Here is a 25,151-nt window from a genome sequence, read left to right as displayed (position 1 = left end):
TGCTCAACAGCCTTATTGCTGCTTTGGGCAAAAAGACAAACAAAAAGGAATCTTCCATCCATGAATGGGAGTTGACTTGAATAAGTCTAATAGTGCATGTAAATCTAGCTGTTTTGGTGAGACCCTGAGGAGTGCTGTTACTTCACCAGTGAACTGTCACCAGTGTAGTTAAGTGCTGTGAATTGCTGGCTTGAGCTCCCCAAAGAGCTTCCTGCATCTTCTGCCTGGGAGCCTGCAGTGCCTGCATCTCTTCTTCTTGCTCCCTCCTGTCGTTCGCGACGAGCAAAGCCTGAGTTGCACACCAAACCTTCATCCAATCCCTGCTTCTGGAGGGGTTTGGGGAAGTCCTGCTTGGGGAAGAAAGGGTAAGTTTCATGCCTGTGTGGGCTCTGGAGCTGGCAAAGTTGTCATCAGAACTGACAGGAAAGAACACAGCCCCCTGCAGATTAAGATTTAAATAGGCTGCAGGAAAGTCAATATCCCAATGGCTGTGGTTAAAAGCCCATTTCAAATTGTAATGCACTATTAAGCTGGTACCATCAATTAAAGCATTACAGCAGAATTGGTGTGGGGAAGAAGCATCATTACTAAGCAAAAAAGAAAGGGCTTCTGGCATCCAAATGCAGCAGGGGAGAGCAAGACCTGGAAGCTGGCTCACGTGCAAGGCCTGGGGAAGCAAAGCTCCTCTGTTTCTGGTCTCTCTGCCCGCATTAGGCTTGGGAGCAGATGTGTTGTCAGGCTTGCTTGAAGGAAACAAGTCAGCTCTCAGCAGCTGCTGGAGAGTGACCCCTTCCATACCCAGTCCCAGCTCCTCATTCTGGCCAGGATGAGTCCATTCACAGAATGATAGAATTGTTTGGGTTGGAAAAGGCTTCCAAGATCACCGAGTCCAGGCACTCTCCAACTCTGCCAAGGCTGGGGCTAAAGCAGATCATAGAATCAGCCAGGCTGGAAGAGAACTCCAAGCTCAGCCAGCCCAACCTAGCACCCAGCCCTGGCCAACCAACCAGACCATGGCACTAAGTGCCCCAGCCAGGCTTGGCTGCAACACCTCCAGCCACAGCCACTCCACCACCTCCCTGGGCAGCCCATTCCAATGCCAATCACTCTCTCTGACAACAGCTTCCTCCCAACATGCAGTCTGAGCCTCCCTTGGCACAGCTTGAGGCTGTGTCCTCTTGTTCTGCTGCTGGCTGCCTGGCAGCAGAGCCCAACCCCACCTGGCTGTGCCTAACTTGAGGGAGATTGTGGCTAAAGTGACCAATTAGGTGGTGACAGGACTAGGGGCAGTGGAGCAAAACTGGAGATGATTAGAGTCAGGCTGGAGGTGAGGAGGAAGTTGTTGAGCAGGAGAGTGGTGAGAGCCTGGAATGGGTTGCCCAGGGAGGTAGTTGAGGCCCCATGGCTGGAGGTGTTTAAGGCCAGGCTGGCTGAGGCTGTATGCAGCCTGCTCTAGGGTAGGGTGTCCCTGGGCATGGCAGGGGGGTTGGAGCTGGCAGCTCCTTGTGGTCCCTTCCAACCCTGCCTGATTCTGTGATTCTATACTTAGGCTTCCATGGCAAGGGCAGGCTGGGGAAGCTGCTGGTGGAAGGCTGAGTGCTGAGTTGAGCTCATTTCAGCTGTAAGCGAGCAGCCACTCCACTTCAGGCTGGTGCCTGAGACACTGTTCCAAAGCAGGTCAGGTAGCCTTCACACTGACCATGGCAGCTCCCAGTGTTCAGACTGATTCTTTGCATATCTTTATTATATAAAGGAGTTTGTTTTCAGTCTCCTTTGTTTCCCTCTTCCAGGTTTATGCTTGTTTTAGCAAGCAACCAGCCCGAGCAGTTTGACTGGGCTATCAACGACCGGATAGACGAAATGGTGAACTTCCATCTGCCCCAGCTGGAAGAACGAGAGAGACTTGTGAGGATGTATTTTGACAGGCATGTCTTGAAGCCAGCCACAGAGGGCAAACAGTGAGTATCCCTGCAGAGCTCTCCCTCCCTGGAGGGTTCTTTCTTTCATTGCTTTTTTTCCTTCATCTCCTTTTCTGTCTCGCTATTGATCGACGCGGGTCAGAGTTGAAGCTGCTCTTGCTATGCTGTCACAGGGTGAGATGCCAACCTGGGATTTCATGCCAGGGTTTACTGTGCCTTTTAAATGTAGGAGAACAGTTGTCAGTGCTGTGGGTCTGAAGGGATCTTAAAAATCACCTGCTCTAGAAGGTGATTATTTCAGCTCAATAGCAACATTTTCAGTCCTTGGTCTCTCGAACTTGTTAAAACCAATTCAGCTCTGACGGAGTCCTAAAATGGCTTAGGTTGGAAGAGACCACAGAGATCATCCAATTCTGGGCTCCTGAATTGAAGAGAGATGTTGAGGTGCTGGAAGGTGTCCAGAGAAGGGCAACAAAGCTGGGGAGGGGCCTGGAGCACAGCCCTGTGAGAAGAGGCTGAGGGAGCTGGGGGTGTGACGGCTCTGGCTCATTGCTGTCTGCAGCTGCCTGCAGGGAGGCTGTAGCCAGGTGGGGTTGGGCTCTGCCGCCAGGCAGCCAGCAGCAGAACAAGGGGACACAGCCTCAAGCTGTGCCAGGGGAGGCTCAGGCTGGGTGTTAGGAGGAAGTTGTTGTGAGAGAGAGTGATTGGCATTGGAATGGGCTGCCCAGGGAGGTGGTGGAGTGGCTGTGGCTGGAGGTGTTGAAGCCAAGCCTGGCTGGGACACTTAGTGCCATGGTCTGGTTGGTTGGCCAGGGCTGGGTGCTAGGTTGGACTGGCTGAGCTTGGAGCTCTCTTTCAGCCTCGTTGATTCTATGATTCTCCCTAGTCCTGTCTCTGGACACCCTCATGAAAAGTCCCTCTGGAGCCTTCTCCAGGCTGAACAATCAGTGTCTGCCCACCCTCAGGGGAAAGAATTCCTCCCTGACCTCCAGGCTGTATCTGTCCTGCTCAAGGCAGTAACACAAGTAGGAGCACTGTTGGAACCCCACTTGTCTTTGCTTGCTTTAAGAGGTGCCAGTCAGAGCAGGTGAGATGCTTCCTTGTGTGCTGTGCAGTCCTTGGGCCAAATCCAGGCACAGACATTTCTTTGTGCCCCAGAATGGGGCTCTCTGGGCCCAGCAGAACAACTTCTGTGCTCAGGCTGGCTCTTGCTTACAGAAATTGCTCCAATCTGCTCTTTGATTGCATTGTGAGTGCTGCTCTTCACAAAGCCTGCCTCTGACTCCTGTCCTGTCCCGTGGCTCCATGTAAATGAATCCTTCCTGTGCTTTGCAGGCGTTTGAAGCTGGCCCAGTTTGACTATGGGAAGAAGTGCTCAGAGATTGCCAGGCTGACAGAGGGCATGTCTGGTCGAGAGATCTCCCAGCTGGCTGTGGCCTGGCAGGTAAGCAGGACTTTTATCCCTGGCCTTCTTGCTGCCTGTTAACTTTCAGGATGCACTGAATGTTTGATGTTGGAGTTTCAGATCTTGTCTCACTTTAGGAGGTTGATTGTGGTAGTAGAATGCTGCTAGCTCTGGGGCAGGTGTCAGAATATCACCAACACTCCTCAGCTCAGAAATAGGAACTGGGGTTGATAATCACTCCTGGGAAACCTATTTTTGTGGCCTTCTGATTTTGAACCCCCAGATGAAGACCTGTGGGATTTGTCTTAAACTGAGTGCTGGTGGTGTGGGAGAGAAGGCAGACCTCTAATTGTCACCCAACTTAAGCTTGGACTAGATGACCTTTAAAGGTCCTTTCCAACCCAAACCACTCTATGAATCCTCTTTTGTTTAGGAGAGAACTGCCTCACCCATCTCTGGGAAGGGCTTTGCTGCCAGGCATTCCCTGTAATCAAAATAGTGATAAATGAGCCTTTAGCTTGTTATCAGCTTTGCTTTCCATCACTCCTTATCTCCTAACCTGTCATTGCTCCCTAGGAATGACCTCAGCTCTTAGCATTTATCCTTTAAGTGAATTTGAAGGAAGGGAAAGTTGGGGAATCATAGAATCAAGCAGGTTGGAAGAGAGCTCCAAGCTCAGCCAGCCCAACCTAGCACCCAGCCCTGCCCAACCAACCAGACCATGGCACTAAGTGCCCCAGCCAGACTTGGCTTCAACACCTCCAGGCATGGCCACTGCACCACCTCCCTGGGCAGCCCATTCCAGGGAGTGCCTCATTCCTTAGTGGTGCTGCCCTCATCACTTCTCAAATGGACCTCCTGGCCCCAGGAGGTGCTATGAAAAATTGCAGCAGGGTGTTGTGTTCACCTCTTCTGTCAGCAAACAGTCCAAGGGCTTTGAAAACCAAAAAGATTCAGGAGTGAGGAGGGTGGGAAAGATGAAGTATTCTGCTGTAGAAGCTGCAAGAAGCTTCATCCGTGTTGAAATCCAAGCTGTTGGTGCTCTGGGACAAGGGACTTGCTGTTTTATCCCTTGGTGATGAAGAAAGGAAGTGTGATGTGTTAAAATAGCCCAGGCTTTCTGCAGCTGGTGCCTAGGCACGTGGGCTTCTTGCCTCAGGAGGTGACTCAATGGAGTAGTCCAGTGGTGGCTTTGTGAGAGCATCTGAAAGGGGAAAGATTCCTGCGCTGAGCACTGCCCTGGGAGCTGCCTGCCAGAGCTGCTGATCTGCAGGCTTCTTAGTCACTGGGCCAAGGGATTTGGAAGCTGGAGCTGACTGGGGCTTGAGTAGAGCTTGCCAGGAGGCTGTGTTAGTGCAAGGCTTGACTGTGGTAGCACTTTGTCAACACCTGCCTTGGGTTTTGCCTGCGTGGAGTGTTAAGGGTATGGCGCTTGAGCAGCCACCGTTAAAAGCCTCTCTGCATCAGGTGGTTGGAGTGCTCTTCACCTAAGCTCATCCCTCCAGTGGCAGTGGTGCTGGGGAGCCTGGCTCAGAGCTTGTGGGTAGTTCTGGAGCTGCTAACAGTGCTCTCTCCTACCAGGGAAGGATTGAGGCTGCAGCTTGACAAGTATCTCTGGCAGTGGTAGTCCTGCCTCCTCTTCCCTGGTGTCAGAAAATGGCCTGACATTGTGTCAGGGGAGGTTTAGGTTAGAGAGCAGGAAGAATTTCTTTGCTGCAAGAGTGGTCAGGGATTGGAGCCTGCTGCCCAGGGAGGTGATGGAGTCACCATCTCTGGAGGTGTTGGAGAAACCTGTGGATGTGGCACCTGGGGCCCCAGTTTAGTGGCATTACTGTTAGGTTAATGATCTTGGAGGGCTCCTGCAGCCAAACCAGCTCCATGATTCCTGCCTTTCTGCTCCCCTTCCCTTTGTGCCAGTGCACTTCTTTGTATAGCTGTAGCATGAACTGGGTCAGGGAGCTGATCAGAACTAAAAATAGCTTGGCAAGATGAGTTAACTGCATAGCTGCACTGCTGGCCTGGCATGGCTCAGGAGGTGGCTTAGGCTCTGGCAGCCAACGTAACTGCCTCAGGAAAATGCTTCTCTCACTCCCCTCAGCTGGATGCAGCAGCTGGAAGGTGCTTGTGTGCTGCAGCAGCCTTCATCTCTGAGGAAGTGTTGCTCTGTTCCATAGGATCTGTCCTAGCACCTCAAACCTGCAGCCTTGTTGCTTGCAGTTCTAATCCTAACCTCTACGTGACGAAAGCTCCCCGGATCACCTAGGAAGCACAGGTAGGGAAGGCAGTGAGGAGTCTGCAATGCCACTCCTGCCTCCATTCCTGAATCTGCAGAAGGGCAGGACAGGGAGCAGAGGAAGGTGTTTATCAGCGATTCTATTTCACTGCTGTTTCAGTCTGCAAACAGGGAGGAGGGGGGAGCAGGGGGAGGAAAATCAGCTGCAGCAAAGCAGAGGGTGTAACCTCTAGCAGTGAGGAGAATGTTGCTGTCTGGCACAGCTAATTGTCTGCACGTTAGAAATCCATTTTAATCTCTTCTGCAGAAGACTGAGCATTCCCTTTTTGCCCTTGTGCTTTTCCATTGCCCATATCTAATCCTTTCTGAATGCAGGGTGGGATTTAGATGCCTTTAGACACTTCACAGTTCCCTTCGGATCTGTTTATAGTAACGTTGCAGGCTTCCAAGTGCTGCACCCTGACCTTAAACCCATTGAGATGCTTTAAATTACAATGTCAAAGGGAAAAAAAACCAAAACCAACCAACCAAAACCCCAACTTTGCATTGTTCCAAGCTGTATAATCACTGGAAATTTGTTTTGGCAACACTTCAGAAGCATTTCCCAGGAGTTTAGTGTCCCAGAGGTGAGCTTCCTGTCGTTTCCTTGCCTTTTGTGCCACTCACATCAATGCCTTTGTGCTCCTTGAAACCTTTTGTTTGATATATAAAACCAACCAAAATCATCTACCTGCCCAAGCTGGGGCAAGAGTTGGATGTTTTAGTGGTCTGAGCTGAAGGACATTAAGCAAGCAGGGGGAGTGTGAAGGGTGCCTGTGATTTTGGGGGAGGAGGAAGGCTTGAGCAGGCTGTTGTCATTATAAGTGTGATTCAAAGCATCCAGAGTGGCTTGACCAAGTTAAAATAAGCCATGGGTCTTGGCTGGCATCAAACCTCAGGTCATCTAGGCTGGACTGGGCATCTGTGCTCCATCCCTCTACTTCCCTCCCCCAGCCCCACTCTTTAGAATCATAGAATTGTCAGAGCTGGAAGGGACCTCAAGTCCCAACCTCCCTGCCATGGGGAAGGACACCTCACACTAGATCAGGCTGCTGAGAGCCACATCCAGCCTGGCCCTAATGACCTCCAGGGATGAGGACACCTCACACTAGATCAGGCTGCTCAGAGCCACATCCAGCCTGGCCCTAATAACCTCCAGGGATTAGGACACCTCACACTAGATCAGGCTGCTGAGAGCCACATCCAGCCTGGCCCTAATGACCTCCAGGGATGAGGACACCTCACACTAGATCAGGCTGCTCAGAGCCACATCCAGCCTGGCCCTAATAACCTCCAGGGATTAGGACACCTCACACTAGATTAGGCTGCTGAGAGCCACATCCAGCCTGGCCCTAATGACCTCCAGGGATTAGGACACCTCACACTAGATCAGGCTGCTCAGAGCCACATCCAGCCTGGCCCTAATAACCTCCAGGGATGAGGACACCTCACACTAGATCAGGCTGCTCAGAGCCACATCCAGCCTGGCCCTAATAACCTCCAGGGATTAGGACACCTCACACTAGATCAGGCTGCTCAGAGCCACATCCAGCCTGGCCTTAATGACCTCCAGGGATTAGGCTTCCACCACCTCCCTGGGCAACCTGTTCCAGTCTCTCACCACCCTCATGGTGAAGAACATCTTCCTACCATCCAATCTGAATCTACCCACTCCTAGTTTTGCTCCATTCCCCCTTAGCCTTCTCACTACCCTAAAAAGTCCTTCCCCAGCTTTCCTGTAGATACTGGCAGGCCACAATGAGATCTCCTCAGAGCCTTATTGAAAACTTTAGCTTTCAGCTGATTTCCCAATTGGAATTGGATTAGAAAAATCTGAATAGTTAGACTGGAGCAAATGGGTTAAAATGTGTCCATGCAGAGGGTAGAGGTATGAATACAAATGAAGCTGGGTACCATTTCTCTGTGTGTGTGTGCAAGCTACTCCCAGAAGGGGCAGCTGCTTCTCCCATTTGCTTTCTTGACAGCAAGGTCCTGAGGCTTTCTATAAATAGAAAGTCATTGAGAAAATCAACAGAGCGTGAACTGCACAGCTTTGCAGGAGTTTCCAGCCTGGCATTCATGGGCTATGCAGTGGCAGGGAGGAAGGGAAGGCATCCTCTCTGTCTCTGTGCAGGCATACAGCCCAGGCAAGCACTCACTCCCTTCATAGAATCAATCAACCAGGTTGGAAGAGAGCTCCAAGCTCAGCCAGCCCAACCTAGCACCCAGCCCGAGCCAATCAACCAGACCATGGCACTAAGTGCCCCAACCAGGCTGTTCTTGAACACTTGCAGTGATGGCAACTCCACCACCTCCCTGGGCAGCCCATTCCAATGCCAATCACTCTCTGTCAACAACAACTTCCTCCTAAGATCCAGCCTGAACCTCCCCTGGCACAGCTTGAGGCTGTGTCCCCTTGTTCTGTTGCTGGTTGCCTGGCAGAAGCTGTTGTGACCCCCTCCTGACAAAAGGCTGCTGGCAGAAGCTGTTGTGACCCCCTCCTGACAAAAGGCTGCTGGGTCCTTTTATTTTTAGCTTTGTGCCCCCATACAGGTCCTACAAAACAAAACTGAAATGAAAGAGGGGGTGGGAGGGTTCTAGGCATGAGTCAGAGGGGAAACTTCAGCTGAATAGAACCTTCCCACCTTAAGCTTGAAGAGGGCAGGTTTAGAGTGGAGAGCAGGGAGGAATTCTTTCAGTGAGGGTAGGAGACACTGGCACAGGTTGCCCATCCCTTAGAGGGGGCTAAAAGCTTGAACCTGCCCTGACACATCTTGAGACTGTATCCCCTTGTTCTCTTGCTGGTTGCCTGGGAGATGAGACCAACTTCACCTGGCTACAGCCTCCCTGCAGGTAGCTGCAACAGCAATGAGCTCTGCCCTGAGCCTTCTCTTCTGCAGGGTGCACCCCCCCAGCTCCCTCAGCCTCTTCTCATAGGCCTTGTGTTCCAGGCCTCTCCCCAGCTCAAGCTCCCTTCACCACCATCCCTGCACAAGCAGCCTCAGCACTGGTGTGCTCTTGCAGGAACCCTTGCACAGGGAGCAACCAGATTTAGAAATCTCTAGGCTGGAGTTGGTTTGTTACCTTGGAGATGGGTTCCAGCTACCAGCATGAGCATCCCTCCCTCCTTGGAGGCTGTGGCTGCTGCTTGTGTTGTGTTGTCAGCTGCAAAACGTCCAGCAGCAGAGTCCCAGCTGCCCTGCATGCCTGGATGAGAAGTGACAACCATTTTGCTGCAGCTGAAGGGACCTGGCCTGTGCTGCTGTCCTCCCTGAGCTGCCACTGAGAATCCTCTGGGCTCTTTGGCAAGGGTGTCAGGAGCTTCCCAGCCCTTTCTCTGAGGAATTAGGGTCAAATTCCTGCTGCCTGTTGAAGCAGCAGCAGCAGGAGCAAGCACTGATTTACCAAAGAGTGATGGAGAAGCAGGAGCTGGAGTGTGGATGGAGAGGGAGAAAAAGCAAGGTCCCACTTGGCAGAGAAGTATGAGGTGGGAGCTGGCACAGCACAGAAGTGATGCAGGAGAGATTCCTAGCAGAACACAGGAGGAAAGCAACATCAGCATGCATGAGACATCACTTTAGGGGAGCCACGGTGCCCATATCCACCCTGGCACTGGTGTTTGCTCTCCTCTGTGTTTAAACCATCTTCTCTTGTCCTGGATGGAGCCATCCACTCACCACAGGCACCTGTTCTTCTCTACCTTGTTGGCTTCACACACAGAAGGCTCTGAAAGCAGGAGTGGGAGTTGAAACAAGCCAGGGGTGAGTGCAGCCCAAGCATGCAGCCTGTCTTCAGCACACTGCACCTGGGGCTTGCTCTCTTCCAAACTCAAAGCTCTTACTTGCCAGGCAAATCCAGAGGCAGGTAGGCAAAGGTGCTTGGGCAGCTGATGTGGTTCAGCTCCTGGCACAGCTGCATCAAGGCAATCCTTCCCCAGGGTGCTCTGGCAGCTTGCTCCGGGTGCCAGCACTGCCTTGGCACAACACCCACCCCTATTCTGGGAAGGGTAGGGGCAGGTATGCATGGAGATGGGTGAAAAACAAACGAGCAGGTGGGGATCTGTTGGAGGGTAGGAGAGTCCTGCAGAGGGACCTGGCCAGGCTGGATGGGTGGGCAGAGGCCAATGGGATGAGACTGAACAAGACCAAGAACCAGGTTCTGCACTTTGGCCACAACAACCCCAAGCAGTGCTACAGGCTGGGGCCAGATGGCTGAGAGCAGCCAGGAAGAGAGGGAGCTGGGGGTGCTGGGAGAGAGGAGCTGAACAGGAGCCAGCAGAGTGCCCAGGTGGCCAAGAGAGCCAATGGCATCCTGGGCTGGCTCAGGAGCAGTGTGGGCAGCAGGACAAGGGAGGTTCTTCTGCCCCTGTGCTCAGCACTGCTCAGGCCACCCCTGGAGTGCTGTGTCCAGTTCTGGACTCTTCCATTGCAGAGAGATGTTGAGGTGCTGGAAGGTGTTTGGAGAAGGGCAGCAAGGCTGGGGAGGGGCCTGGAGCACAGCCCTGTGAGGAGAGGCTGAGGGAGCTGGGGGTGTGCAGCCTGCAGCAGAGGAGGCTCAGGGCAGAGCTCATTGCTGTCTGCAGCTGCCTGCAGGGAGGCTGTAGCCAGGTGGGGTTGGGCTCTGCTGCCAGGCAGCCAGCAACAGAAGAAGGGGACACAGCCTCAAGCTGTGCCAGGGGAGGTTCAGGCTGGATGTTGTTAGGAAGTTGTTGTGAGAGAGAGTGATTGGCATTGGAATGGGCTGCCCAGGGAGGTGGTGGAGTGGCTGTGCCTGGAGGTGTTGCAGCCAAGGCTGGCTGGGGCACTTAGTGCCATGGTCTGGTTGGTTGGGCAGGGCTGGGTGCTAGGTTGGGCTGGCTGAGCTTGGAGCTCTCTTCCAACCTGCCTGATTCCATGACTCTAGGGGCACCTGTCTCGGCTCCTCACCACTCCCAGGAGCTGCCCTCACTGACTTGAGTGTCCTTTGCCTCTGCAGGCTGCAGCCTATGCATCAGAGGATGGGGTCCTGACAGAGGCCATGATCGATGCCCGTGTGGCTGATGCTGTGCAGCAACACCAGCAGAAGATGGAGTGGCTGAAAACAGAGGCTGCTGAAGCAAGCAAAGAGACTGGCAGAAACCCACTCTTGCCTTTCCCCAAGGGAACAGCAGTGTGAGAAGTCTTCAGGCTCCGAACCATCCTGAAGCTGGGGAGGGTCTGTGGGGCAGGTGTTGAGTGGAATCATGAGAAGGGTGTCTGTGGGTGCAGGGGGGAGGTGCTGCCTTTGGCTTCGTGTGCACCAGGAAACAAAACTGTTTCCATCAGGCTGAAGCAGCTCTATTAAAGGCTCCCCTTGCTGAGACACCGTGGGCTGTGTTAGTCTGTGTGGCCTGTCCTGCTTGAGAGCCCCCAACTCCAGCCCCTTCTCAGCCATCTGACAGTGTTGTGCAGTGTCCCAGGGCCTGTCCCAGCCAGCTGCTCCCATAGCTCTACCTTTGTAAGGTTTATGCTCCAGTAGAGCTGTTTCCCCCTCTTCACTGCTGCCCAGGCCATACCTCCTTGCTCACAGCTCTTGCTGCCCCCCTCCTCTTCACAGACTCAGGGCACACTTGGTGCTGCAGGCAGTTAGCTGCTGTGGTTCACAACTGCACCTGCTCGACTTGGAGTCCACACTTGGGGCAAGCTGCAGCTGTGTAGTGGGCTGGCTGGCAAGCACTGGCACTTCCCTTGTGATGTGGCTGCACCTGCTGGTGCCTGGCAGCTGCATTTTGTCTTCTCTGTGCTTGGCTCTCCTGGAGGATGGCTGTAGAAGACCATGGAAGGTGACTCTGTCTCTTCAGTTCTCAGGCCTCAGTTTTTTCTGCCTCTCCAGCGCTGTAGAAGAACTGCCCACACTGCCTGGCTCACAAAAGGTTGTTTGAGCTGCACTGGAGCAGCTGGCAGAGCCTTGGAAGCACTGCCCAGGGTCCTTCAGACACTGCTGAGCTGCAGCAGGAGCTGCTGCTTCCCAGGCTCTGATGTGTCTGTTCCTGACTGCACAGCCCACAGAGCTTTGTGTGCTTTCTGCAGCCAGGTACTTGCTGCTCCAGCTAGTCTGAGAGCAGCCCTAGAGGATTTTCTCCCCCCACCGCTGTCTTGAAGGAGGGGAGGAGGCAGGGCTCAGCGAGTCTCTGGCACACAGCTGTCCAGCATGGCCTGAAAGAGGTGAGTGGAGCTCATTTGCCTGCTGCCCTCAGGCTGCTGCTGCATTCCTGGGCCAAGTGAGCAATGTGGCACTGTCAGGTGGCTGAGCACAGCCCTGGCTGCATCAGCTGGAATTTCTCCTGGCCCTGAATTTCAGAGATGGCTCACAAAATCTTGACTCTCTTCTGAGTTTGAATTGGCTTTGAACTCTCTGCTCTGCTCTCAGTCCCCTTCTGTAACTCCAGTGTGCAGGCACATTCTCCTGACCTAGATCCGTGCCCTTGAGTAGCTTGCTGAGATGTGCTCCCCCGACAGGACCTGACAGCAGTCTCTGCTGGCTGGTACTGAGCTTGGAGAGAGGAGTGCCTGAGCATGGGAGCAGAACAGGGCTGGTCCCAGGGTCCTCGGCACAGCCTTTTGGGGCAGCAGAGAGGAAACAGTTGTTGAGGCTGAAATCTTCCCTCTCTTGGGCTGCTGGCTGAGAGAATCCTTCCCAGGTATCTTCCCCTGGATGCCAGTTTGCAGCTGCGTTGTAGGAGCTGCTCCTTCATTTAAGGGTCATGTCCCCCAGAGCAGCAGTGTGTGCCCAGCCTGGCGTGTCCCAGTGGCACTCCTTGGAGGGGTTGTTGATGTGGGAGGTGCTGTAGAGGAGCAGGAGCAGTCACTGTGCAAACTGAAGCTCCACACCTCATGACCCCCAGAGCAGCAGTGTGTGCCCAGCCTGGCGTGTCCCAGTGGCACTCCTTGGAAGGGTTCTTGCTGTGGGAGGTGCTGTAGAGGAGCAGGAGCAGTCACTGTGCAAACTGAAGCTCCACACTCCACGTTCTGAGTGACTGAAATCAACTTGAGTGCTATTTTGTCCCCCTCCCCTTCAGCCTAGCTGCAGCTATCCTGTAGTCCACTGATTTCCTGGAGGCTTTCCCCTTCCTGTTTGGGTTTTTACTGGATTTGTGTTCCTGTTCAACCCCCAAGGGCTGGATGGGAGCTCTGCAGAGCCACTCTGCTGGAAAAAAACCCAACCCCTTGCCAGTGAGTTACATGAGGGAGCAGCTGGATCCTGTGTGATTAACATCTCTAATTGTGACACACACCTCCAGTGCTGTTCCCCTCTCTTCCATAATCGCCTCCATGAAACACAAAAGGAGCTGGGAGGAGGGGAAAGCTGCTCTGCCTTGTCCTCACCGTGCCTGAGCTTTTGCTGACACCGAGCTGGGGAAGAGGATGCTGCTGTGGAGCTGTGTGAGAGGCAGAGCAGTTGCTGCCTCAGCTGTTTCATGGCATTCCTCCTCCAGATTGCATCGGGTCCCTCGGTGGCAGCAGGGTGCTGGGCCCACAGCCGTGATCCACAGCGTTCCTTGCAGATCCAGCAGCTAGAAGCAGCCTCTCGTTGGAGCAGGGAAGGCAGCATGGCCTGACCTAGGGGTTCTCAGGTTTGCCTGGGCACAAGAGTCATTCCCAGGGAGGTTTCAAGGGCTTTTAGTGCTCAATTTTGATGCTGGATGCCACTTAGCCCTGCCTCAGCTTGGAGTATGGGCTCCACGGGGGTGGGGAGGGCTGGCTGAGGACAGGCATGGGAGCTTCTCAGAACACTTTAACGTCAACATTTCTTGCTGGGGAGGTGTTCTCAGCTGGTGCTGCTTGTATCCCAAGGAGCAAAGCTTTCCCTTCTTAGGCAGCCTGGAAAATGATGCTCTCCCTCCTAAATGAGCTCTGGTTTCTTTCTTTCTTTAAGAGATGGAGGAGAGGTAAGTGGAGACCTTTCTATGCTTTATGGAAGGAGCTTAACTTCGAGGAGCAGGGCTCCTTGATACACAGGACTTGGCCTTGGTGTGTCTCAACCTCCCTTCACCCTCCAAAATCCTCCAACAGCTGGGCAGGACTTGGCACATCTGTGCCCTTTATGCCTTCTTAGCAGGGGGGTGCAGGCTCCAGCCCTGGTGCTAGCTGAAGTCTCAGGAGTTGGAGCCCTTCTCTCTGCTCACAACCTCCCTCCACAGGCCCTACCTGGCAGGTTGTGACAGCATCTCTGTGTCTGAGACTTGCAGTGAGTTCTCATTCTCCTTCCCAGAGAAGCTTGTGGCTCTGGGCAGTGTCCTTCAGTCCCCTTCCCAGGTCCTTACTCAGCCAACATCCTAAAGGCCACAATCACTTCTACCCTTGGCAGCAGTACAAGGACTGCCTGCACCCAGCCCAGCAGCATGGAGGCTTCATGTATCAAACTCCTGCTGGGTGAAGGATCTTTGCTTCCTACCAGTGAGGGAGAGAGGATCATAGAACAGAATCATAGAATCAGCCAGGTTGGAAGAGACCTCCAAGCTCAGCCTTATCCACAACCTCCCCGGGCAGCCTGTGCCAGTGTCTCACTACCCTCAACCTGTGCCAGTGTCTCACTACCCTCACTGCAAACAACTTCTTCCTAACATCCAGTTCAAACCTGCCCTCTGCCAGTTTAAGCCCATTGCTCCTCATCCTGTCCTTACCAGACCTTGTCACTAATCTCTCCTTCCTTCCTTCCTTCCTTCCTTCCTTCCTTCCTTCCTTCCTTCCTTCCTTCCTTCCTTCCTTCCTTCCTTCCTTCCTTCCTTCCTTCCTTCCTTCCTTCCTTCCTTCCTTCCTTCCTTCCTTCCTTCCTTCCTTCCTTCCTTCCTTCCTTCCTTCCTTCCTTCCTTCCTTCCTTCCTTCCCACCACGTGCTCAGCTCCCTCTGTGCATCCCAGGCCTTACTGCTGGCAGCTCTCTAAACGCTGCCCTTGAAAAGAGATTCCCCTGTCCCTCTTGCTATGCACATCACTCCCAGCCACCAGCCAGGTGATTTCATGCCCTGCTGCCTGCTGGATGGCTGTGCCAGGTGCTGGCTGCTGCTGCTGCTGCTGCTGCTGTGCAATGCAACAGGAAAGGAGAGGTGGGGAAAAGGCCACCTGTCAGTGTTCAGCTCCTGCCTCAGCACAGATTTACATGCAGAGCCTCTCTCACCTCTGCCTGCTTCATCAGTGCCTTTGCTTTGCTGTCAGCCCCCAGGATGAAGGATGTCCCCGTGGGGGTGGCACCCAGCGAGCTGTCTGTTGGCACTGTGCAGGGACAGAGGGTGGCAACCCCGGGCTGAGGTTAGCTCCTCTCCACGACACTGAGTGAGTTATGAGCTAATAGCACTTGATTAAAGTAGTATTTTGTGTTGGAGAGCAAATCTAAGAGCAGATGGAGGAGCCAGCAGCCATCCATCACTGCCCATCTTTGCCCCTGCCAGCTGCAGTGCCTTCTCTCTGCTCCAGCATGGCAACTGGCAGACAGATTTACAGCCTGGGCATCTCTCTCCTCACTCTCCAGCCATTAAGGAATTCGTGTGGCACACGCAGTGGGGGAAGGTTCCTCGGTGCAAACAGGAGGCCCAAAGCACCACACACTCTCACCAGCCCTGTGCTGTAGGACAGGAGTCTCCTCAGGAGCTATTGCTGGGGCTGTGCTGTGGAGGGAGAAGCAGCACTCAGATTCTTTTGTAAGCCATTGCCTGGTTGCATTTGATTGCAGCATTATTCCTCTCCCTGGATGTTTGCTTTTGCCTTCAAAGTGGCACATCTGATGACTTTGCTCAGCTTTGAATGCAAGTGCCTGGGCTGTCCTGCAAGCCCTGCTGCTCCAGGAACAGCTCAGCCTCTGCAGACAGTGGCTGTTGGCACCTGGCTACAAGAAATGGGAGTCTGCTGGAGGCATCCTGGCAAAAACCTGCCAGAGCTTGCAGCTTCCTGGGGCTGGCTTCTCTCTGTCTTCACCAGGTGTGCACTTTCCCCTCCTGAGCATCCCTCTCCTTGGCCCTAGACTTCCTGCACCCTTTCCTGCTTGCCCTTCCAGAGGTAGGTCTGCACTCTCCCCTCCTCCCTACCTCAGCATCCATCTCCTTGGCCCTAGATTTCCTGCACTCTGTCTTCACCAGGTCAGCACTTTCCCCTCCTCCCTACCTGAGCAGCCCTCTCCTTGACCCTGGATTCCCTGCACTGTCTTCACCAGGTCTGACTTTCCCTTCCTCCCTACCTGAGCCTCCCTCTCCTCGGCCTTAGACTTCCTACACCCCTTTCTTGCCTGCCCTTGCAGAGGTAGGCAAGAGGCACCCACACTCCCCTCTGGAGGCAGCTTGCACCCAGACTTTGGGTTTAGCAGTAAAACCTTTCTCTTGCCATCACAGCAGTTTTGGATCTTCACCCTTCCCTGTGCTGAGTGGGAGACCAAGAGGGTAAAATCTGGGACAGTGCCCTGTGGTGCCAGCTCACCTGGGGGAGATGGCAGAGCCCTTCTTTGTAGATCAGGGCTGGGCACAGCTCTCTCTCCCCCCATCCAAGCCACGCTTGTACCTCCTCCCTCTGTCTCCAACCCATGCCCAAAAGCCCTCCAGCCCCTGACACCCCCTCCAGACACTCACACTCACAGATCCAGCAGCAGAGCTGGTTGGAAAGGGTTGGGAAAAAACCACTCAGATGCAAAACATGCAAAAAACTATTTTACTGACAAAGAGCAAAGGGTGGGCTTGGAGCCAGGAGTTGTACAAACATCACCTGGAAAGGGAAGGAATGGCTGAAATACACTCACTGACCCAAAGGAAATCACAGTGTGCTTCTGGCTTTCCCTTCTTCTTTCCCCCCCTATTGCCTCCCCCACCCTCACCCCAAGCTCTCTGCCACCTTCAGCTTGCTCCCCCTCAGCCTCGTCACCACCCTGCGTGGGGAGACACAAAGTGGGGGGGTGACACTTGCCTGTGCAAATCAGGTTACTCAAGAAAAACACCAACCCAGCAACCAAAAAAGAACCCCAACCCAAATAAACGAGGCCATTATTGCTTTGCAGTCACAGTAGAGATGGTGCCAGGGTGAGGCTGGGAGCAGAGTGCAAGCTCTCTGTTGGTGGGGGGGGGGTTGGACTTCTTCCTCTCTGGTGCATGCAGAAATTGGTCTGAGTGCAGGAAAGGGGTGGGGGGATGAAAGAGTAAGAAGCAGTTCAAAGAGCTCTGACAGGTTTCTATCTTGTGCCCTCTCTGCAGAGCACCACTGCAAAGCCTCTTCCCAAACTCTGCTTCTGTCCTGCTCTCGCTGTGAGCTGAGGCTGCCCCCAGGCAGGACTGAGCTTCCCCCTCCGTGGAAACCACAGAAGCAGTCAGGGTTGGAAGGGAGCACAAGGAGCAGCCAGTGCCAACCCCCCTGCCATGCCCAGGGACACCCTACCCTAGAGCAGGCTGCACACAGCCTCAGCCAGCCTGGCCTCAAACACCTCCAGCCATGGGGCCTCAACCACCTCCCTGGGCAACCCATTCCAGCCTCTCACCACTCTCCTGCTCAACAACTTCCTCCTCACCTCCAGCCTCACTCTCCCCACCTCCAGCTTTGCTCCATTCCCCCCACTCCTGGCACTCCCTCACAGCCTCAAAAGTCCCTCCCCAGCTTTTTTGTAGCCCACTTCAGATCCTGGCAGGCCACCAGAAGGTCACCTGGGAGCCTCCTCTGCTCCAGCCTGCACAGCCCAAACTCTTTCAGTCTGTGCTCACAGCAGAGCTGCTGCAGCCTCTGAGCATCCTCCTGGCCCTGCTCTGGACACTCTCCAGCATCTCCACAGCCCTCTTGTCCCAGGGGCTCTAGAACTGGATGCAGGACTCCAGGTGGGGTCTCAGCAGAGCAGAGCAGAGGAGGAGAATCCCCTCCCTGGCCCTGCTGGCCACACTGCTGCTGCTGCAGCCCAGGCTCTGCTTGGCTCTCTGGGCTGCAAGTGCACACTGCTGGCTCCTGCTGAGCTTCTCCTCCAGCAGCACCCCCAAGTCCCTCTCCTCAGGGCTGCTCTCCAGCCTGGCACTGCCCAGCCTGGATTGGTGCTTGGCATTGCCTCCACCCAGCTGCAGGACCTTGCACTAGGCCCTGTTGAAATCCCAGCACTCAGCTTGGAGAGAAGATTAAAGCTGGCAAAGAAAGGAGGGCAAAGGACTGGGGGGTGCTAGGGCCGAGGAGCAGGCTGCATGCAGCAAGCAGGTGATGGCACAGAGATGCAGACAGAGGCACACCCAGCTGCAAGGGCATCCTGAGAGCCCTGCTAGGCTGCAGCAAAGCAGCAGCTCAGGCTCACTGCTGAGCTCTTCCTCAGTCCTGCCCACATCTTCCTACTCCTCTGCTGCCTGCTCTTTTGCCCCAAGAGCCCACACATGGCCTGGCATTGCTCTTTTAGTCTTTCTCCCCTGGGCTCAATTGCTTCTTCCTGGGCATGGCAGTGAGCCAGGCTGGCCTGAGGGGACAGCTCACCTTCACCTGAGGCAGGCAGCACCCCTGGGACCCTGCCTGGCCTGAGGGGACAGCTCACCTTCACCTGAGGCAGGCAGCACCCCTGGGACCCTGCCTGGCCTGAGGGGACAGCTCACCTTCACCTGAGGCAGGGCAGCACCCCTGGGACCCTGCCCAGGCTGGCCTGAGGGGACAGCTCACCTTCACCTGAGGCAGGGCAGCACCCTGGGACCCTGCCCAGGCTGACCTCTGCTCTACAGCCCCTTGCTTGCCACTGGACCCCAAATCTCTCTCCCCAGGGTGTCCAGCTTGCAAAGCCTTTGCTCCCAGTGTCTGTGCCTTGTGCCCCAGCAACTGGAGCATTTCTGCTCTTTCACACCCAGAGGGGCTCTGGCAGCTCCTGTTGGTTATTTCCACCTCCCAAACCTCCTGCATGCAGAAGAAGCCTTCATCACATCCACGTTCACCCACACACACTCCTCATCAGTGCCACAGTGAATGTAGAGCTGCTGATGTGAAGCTGTCTCAAAGTGAAATGAGACCAAGTCCCTGCATCAGTTCTCACCTGCAGGCCTCCAGCCCTCAGCTGAGGGGAGGGGTGACCATAGTCCTCCTCTTCCTCCAGCCTTCAGCTGAGGGGAGGGGTGACCATAGTCCTCCTCTTCCTCCAGCCCAAAGGTAAGGGGTGACCATAGTCCTCCTCTTCCTCCAGCCTTCAGCTGAGGGGAGGTGAGGGGTGACCATAGTCCTCCTCTTCCTCCAGCCCAAAGGTAAGGGGTGACCATAGTCCTCCTCTTCCTCCAGCCTTCAGCTGAGGGAAGGGGTGACCATAGTCCTCCTCTTCCTCCAGCCCTCAGCTGAGGGGAGGGGAGGGGTGCCCATTGTCCTCCCTTCTCCAGGGGAGCCAGCACATGTGAACTGCTTCCTTCACAAGCTGCTTTCTCCCAGGCTAGGAGATGACCCTGGATCAGGACTTCCCTGCCTGGCTCCCCTCAGTGCCCTCTCCTGCTTGGGCTTGCCCAGCTGTTGCCCCAGGTAAGCCAGGGCTGTTGCAAAGGCAGCAGGCTCCAGCTCACTGCCACTCTTTGCTTGGTTCGTTGTGTTTTTCAGAGCATGGAGGAGGTTGGAAGGGGCCTCTGCAGATTCTCTGGTCCAGCCACCTAGAGGCCATGTCCTGACTGGCTGCAAGGATGAAGACTCCACAAATTCCCTGCAACTTATCCCACTGCTTGGTCACCCTCATAGTAAAGAAGGGTCTCCTGTGCTCCAGTTTGTGCCCTTTGCCTCTGGTCCTGCCACTGGACACCACCAAAGGGAGCCATCTCTGCCCCCATCCTTCAGGGATTTCCATGCATTAGCACAGAATCAGCCAGGCTGGAAGAGAGCTCCAAGCTCAGCCAGCCCAACCTAGCACCCAGCCCTGCCCAACCAACCAGACCATGGCACTCAGTGCCCCAGCCAGGCTTGGCTGCAACACCTCCAGGCACAGAGACTTCACCACCTCCCTGGGCAGCCCATTCCAATGCCAATCACTCTCTCTGACAACAACTTCCTCCTCACATCCAGCCTCAACCTGCCCTGGCACAGCTTAAGACTGTGTCCCCTTCTTCTGTCCCTGCTTACCTGGCAGCAGAGCCCAACCCCACCTGGCTACAGCCTCCCTGCAGGCAGCTGCAGACAGCAATGAGCTCTGCCCTGAGCCTCCTCTGCTGCAGGCTGCACCCCCCCAGCTCCCTCAGCCTCTCCTCACAGGGCTGTGCTCCAGGCCCCTCCCCAGCCTTGCTGCCCTTCTCCAAACACCTTCCAGCACCTCAACATCTCTCTTGAACTGAGGAGCTCAGAACTGGACACAGCCCTCAAGGTGTGTCCTGAGCAGTGCTGAGCACAGGGGCACAAGAACCTCCCTTGTCCTGCTGCTGCTGAGCCAGCCCAGGATGCCACTGACCCCCTTGAGCTTTCTCTTCTCTAGGCTGAATGCTCTCAGCTCCCTCAGCTTTCCTCCCAGGAGAGCTGCTCCAGGCCTTCACCTCAGTGCCTCTTTCTTATTAACCCTTTCTATCAGGGATTCTCTTCACCCAGCTGTGTGCAACTGGGAAATGAGGTAGAGAACAGCAGTGAGAGCAACTCAAACTACTCCAGCAGGCTGCCAGAGCCTGGGATGTGCACTCTGGGCTTGCTTCTGGGCTTCTCCTGCTCCTGACAAGTGCTGCCAGAGACTGCAGCCAGGCTGACTGCAGTTGGTGTGGCCCTGGCTGGCTCAAGGGCTAGCAGAACAGTGAGAGGTGGATGATAGCACAGGAGACACCTTCCTAAACTGTTCCTCAAAGGGGCAGGGTCCTTCTGATGGTGCCAGAGCAGCAGAGCATGCCTAGTGCCTGGGGCATCACTGCTGGTGGCTCTGGGCTGGCTCTTTCCTCTGGCTCCTGAAGCAATGTGCAGCTCTGCACAGCTCCCTGCCACAGCTCTTCTTACCCCCATGGTGAGTTTGGCCTCCTCTCACTGCTGCCTTCCCCACACACAACCTGTCCTGAAGCTGGTGGGGTGAGAGCTGCCAGCTAGGAAGCAAAGTGGAGGAGCCAACCTCCCTGCCAGACCTCCTCTTTAGCCTCTGGGCCTCTTGAGGAGGAAAGAAAACCAGCAGTGGGAAGAACACAGAGCAGGCTGGCATAGAATGGGTTCAGCTTTGAGCTACCTCCCTGGCTCTGGCTGAGGGTTAAGGGTGCAGCAGGGCTGCCAAGTGGCTGCCTGGATGGCAGAAGCAGCTCCTGGTTGTTACAAGGCAGTTCACAAGCCTCTGCTGCTCTCCACACCTCTCCCTTGCCACAGATCCCAGCCCCCAGCAGGCAGCCTTTCGGTGTGCAGGCAGCCAGCCCTGTGCTGCCCCCAGCCCAAACGGCAGGAGGAGGTCTCCAGTGCCAGTCCCAGCTCTGGAGAATTGGCACTGCCACTTTCCAGCTCCAGCTCTGCTCTAAAAATAGGCCCCTCCTGGGGCAACACAAAGTGTGTTTGTCCCCACCAGCAGCAGCCAGCTCTGCAGAAGCCTCCCTCAAAGCAGCTGGTGAGGAGTGCTAAGCCATGGTGCACACTTCCCACTCCTCCATCCCTGCAAAGCTGCCACCACAGCCACAGCTGCAAGCTCTGCAGCCCTGGGCCTGCCCTGCCACAGGCTCTGCCCAGCAGCCCTGACCTCCTTGCACCCAGCCCCTGATGCCAAAGTCACTTGGTGCCACCTGAACCCTTTGCTTTGTGGTTTGGAGCTGTTGCTGAGTTTGTTGGTGCTGTTTTGGCCTGGGGGGGGTGGGTTGTGTCTGGGGCTTGAGTGTGTGTGAGGGCTGGGTCAGAGGCAAGAGAACAACAAACAGTCAACACTGGCACATGTCAGACAACGACACAAGGAGAACCCCCCCCCCAAGACCAGGCAAAAGCAGAGGGAAGACATGCACGGGGAGGGGGGAGGAGGCAGTGCCAGGCAGAGTGCACAGACAACCCAGCTGCCAGCAGCAGAGCAACCTCCCCTGGACACAGCAACGAGGGGAGGGGGCACAAAGTCAGACAGTGCTGGGGAGGCTCAGAGCTGAGGGGGGGATAGGGCCAGGAGAGCTGATGCCAAGCAGAGAGAGTGAGCAGCTGCTGCTTGGGGCCACAGGCTGCTGGCCCTGGGGTGCTGCAGTGCTCAGCACACAGCTGCCTCTTGCCACCTTCTCCTCTCCTTCCCCAGGGAGCAGCCACAGCAGCAGGGGGGCTGCTGGCAACGGTCACCTCTTGCACATCAGCCAAGAGCTGAGTGGCAGCTGGGCCCTGGGCTGCTGCTCTGCAGGCAGCTCTCAGCACTGCAGCCTCGCTGGGCGTCGGGGGGCAGCCCCAGCAGCAAGGCTCTGGGGGCTCTGCCTGGGCTCAGAGGAGCAAGGCAGGCAGCTGACAGCAGGAGCCTGCCCTTGGCCCTCTAAGGGGCTGTTTGAAATCACCCTGCACAGAAGGTACATCACATCTCTTGGGTCAGGAAGGGGACTTCACCTTACTGCATGGGATGGATTATTGGGGGTGAGAAACAAAGACCTACCCAGTTCAGGGAATCATAGAACCAAGCAGGTTGGCAGAGAGCTCCAAGCTCAGCCAGCCCAACCTAGCACCCAGCCCTGCCCAACCAACCAGACCATGGCACTAAGTGCCCCAGCCAGGCTTGGCTGCAACACCTCCAGGCACAGCCACTCCACCACCTCCCTGGGCAGCCCATTCCAGTGCCAATCACTCTCTCTGCCAACAACTTCCTCCTCACATCCAGCCTCAGGATTGATCCTGATGGTTTAGTGTATGCTGGGATAAAGCTTGCTCTGTGAGGCCATTCCTGGTTTCAAGACCAATTAATTACTCCCAGCAGTTTTAATTGCACTGAGAGTGTTTTATTTGTTTGATTTTTGGCTGGGTGGTCACAAGGGCAGAGCTGCAAACAGAGCAGAGTTAAAAACCCTGCAGGAATTGGATCTTTCCCTCCCCCCCTCCTCTTCCAGAGCCTCCTATTCCTCTGAAACTCTGCTGTGCACCAGAGTTAATCAGTGTGAGCCATCACATCACTCTTCCCAGTTGTAAGATTCATATTTAATGGTGTTTCAGCTAAGGTCAGTTGGTAGAGCAGGACAGAACCAGACTTTCAATTCAGTCTGAGTTTAGGTCACTGCCTGAAGTCTCTCCTGTGAGAGGCTCCAAGTGGAAAGATTAAAGTGCTTTCCCCTCCCTTCTCCCCCCTCCATAACTACTTCCAGAGACTCAGTATTAGTCCTCCTCACGGTGGAGTTTTCTCCCCTGCAAAAGGTTGTCCCACCTGAAGACAGCTCTGTGCCCTGTACCAGTTTCATAGCACAGTTCCTATCCTTCTATTCAACCCCTGCCACACCACAGGGCCAAAGAGAAGAGCTCCTTGGCCAGACCTCTCTGCCCCTCTCTGAGCCACATTCCACTGCTGTGAGCATCTTATGCCACTTGATGAGCCCAAGGCACAAAGCTCACTCGGTGAGGACAGGCTGCAAAGATGTGTTCTTGGGTAGGAGCTGCTTAAGCAGAAGTCACTCTTTAGGGGGCTTCAGGCACTGCAGCCTGAACAGTCAAGCAGACAGACCAGCAAAGACCTCCCAGAGAGAAACTAGGGGCTCCAAACCAGGAGGCACTGGGCAAGAGCAAAGGTAGGAATGGCAGAGGAACAGGCTCAGGTCATGGCCAGCTTTGGGGCTTGTAAAGAACTGATCCTGGACATGGGAAATAGGCAGGGTGGGGAGGAGGGGAGGGAAACTCAAACAGACAGAAAGAAATACACAGAGAAACAAATAAAAACAAGACAGAAGTTGAAGTAGGGAGAGAGAAAGAGCAGGAGCTGTGGTGTCCTTTCTCCTTCACAGTCACTGCAATCAAACAACAAGAGGCCATCGACAGAGTCAAGGAATCCATGGGAGGACGCAGCAGTTTCTGGTGGTAGTCATCACCCCCTGCTCTGGATGCTTTCCCCACCCCCTGCTCTGGATGGTCTCCCCAGCCCCTGCTCTGGATGCCTTCCCCACCCCCTGCTCTGGATGGTCTCCCCAGCCCCTGCTCTGGATGCCTTCCCCAGCCCCTGCTCTGGATGGTCTCCCCAGCCCCTGCTCTGGATGCCTTCCCCAGCCCCTGCTCTGGATGCTTTCCCCACCCCCTGCTCTGGATGCTTTCCCCACCCCCTGCTCTGGATGCCTTCCCCAGCCCCTGCTCTGGATGCCTTCCCCAGCCCCTGCTCTGGATGCCTTCCCCAGCCCCTGCTCTGGATGCTTTCCCCACCCCCAGCTCTGGATGCCTTCCCCAGCCCCAGCTCTGGATGCCTTCCCCAGCCCCAGCTCTGGATGCCTTCCCCAGCCCCTGCTCTGGATGCTTTCCCCACCCCCTGCTCTGGATGCCTTCCCCAGCCCCAGCTCTGGATGCCTTCCCCAGCCCCAGCTCTGGATGCCTTCCCCACCCCCTGCTCTGGATGGTCTCACATTTAAGCACAATCCCACTCCATACAAAACGAGGAATGAAGGAGAAGTGATTTGGACTCAGGGCTCCCACCTTGAATTCTCAGGGCTAGCACCTCCCTCCTTTATTCCTCTCAATAGAAACCTCTCTCTTCCCTCCACAGCCAGCAGAGCTCCTGCTGATGGTGCCCACCACCTGCAGAAGCAACATGGCCTTGGGTGCATTTGCCTCTCTTCCCCCCCCCCCCAGCAGAACAGGACTGCTACAGATGTCAGACACCTCTGCACTGCCTCAGTGCACCTGGGCTCCATCAGCTCCTTCAGGCCACTCTGCCTGGAAGTGAAGGAAGCCTCTGCATGTGGAGGTTGGTTTCAGACACTTGATAGCTACATTGAAACCCACATCTAAGCTGTGAGCAGGGAAAACAGAGGCACAACCACATTAGAGCATCCTCAAACTTCGATCCAACCCATTGCTGGGACCTCTGTAGAGCAGGTTGGCTTCAGGCTCACATCTCTCAGTGTTCCTCAAGCCAAGCCCAAGCTGCTGAAGTGCTCTTTCAGCTGGGAGAAGAGGGGTGGCTGTTTCTGTGCAGGAGGAGTGAGGCTCTTACCAGGAGCCTCTCTGTCAGGGTTTCTAGGCTGATGTTCACCAGGGTCTCAAGGGTATAGAATGGTTTAGGTTGGAAGGGACCTCAAATCTCAGTTAGTTATAACCCCTCTAGTGGGACACCTCCCACTAGAACAGGTCAACTCAAGGCTTCATCCAACCTTGTCCTGAACACCTCCAGGGAGGGTGTGGAGCACAGAAGCACCCAATGTGGTCTTTGATCTTTGATCACATTGGGTGCTTCTGTGCTCCACAACCTCCCTGGGCAACCTGCGCCAGTGTCTCACCACCCTCACTGCAAAGAGCTTCTCCAAGGAGAGCATCTCCTGCTGGGTGATGCCTGTGCAGCTGGAGGGCAGAGATCAAGGTACAGATCAGGTCTAACACTGTTCAACCCCCCCCCTCCATGCTTCTCCCTACACATCAGCAGCAGCTCCTCCCCTCCAGCATCAGTGAAGAGCCACAGCAAGATGCTCCCAGCAGAGAGGTGATGTAAGCAGCCAGCACCAGCCCTGCCCAGCTGGACCAATACCTCCTCCTACCCTTCCCCTTGGATTAAGGCAGG

At 55.2% G+C, this 25,151-nt stretch overlaps 1 protein-coding gene across 1 annotated transcript in view; it reads left to right on the top strand.

The window, feature by feature from the left end:
- The window catches only part of LOC135190492 (ATPase family AAA domain-containing protein 3), a 36,547-nt gene extending 25,611 nt beyond the window's left edge, over positions 1-10,936 (top strand). Inside the window, exons 14-16 of the mRNA XM_064171904.1 lie at positions 1,791-1,958; positions 3,255-3,363; positions 10,571-10,936. Of these exons, the coding sequence (XP_064027974.1) occupies positions 1,791-1,958; positions 3,255-3,363; positions 10,571-10,750 (457 nt within the window). The 3' untranslated portion in view covers positions 10,751-10,936. The remainder of the gene's footprint in view (positions 1-1,790; positions 1,959-3,254; positions 3,364-10,570) is intronic.
- Positions 10,937-25,151: the final 14,215 nt, after the last annotated feature.

The sequence above is a fragment of the Pogoniulus pusillus genome, chromosome 36, assembly GCF_015220805.1.
Source record: "Pogoniulus pusillus isolate bPogPus1 chromosome 36, bPogPus1.pri, whole genome shotgun sequence".
Lineage (NCBI taxonomy): Eukaryota > Metazoa > Chordata > Aves > Piciformes > Lybiidae > Pogoniulus > Pogoniulus pusillus.
The sequence above is the reverse complement of the archived record's forward strand: the minus strand, read 5'-3'. Positions and strand labels throughout refer to the sequence as shown.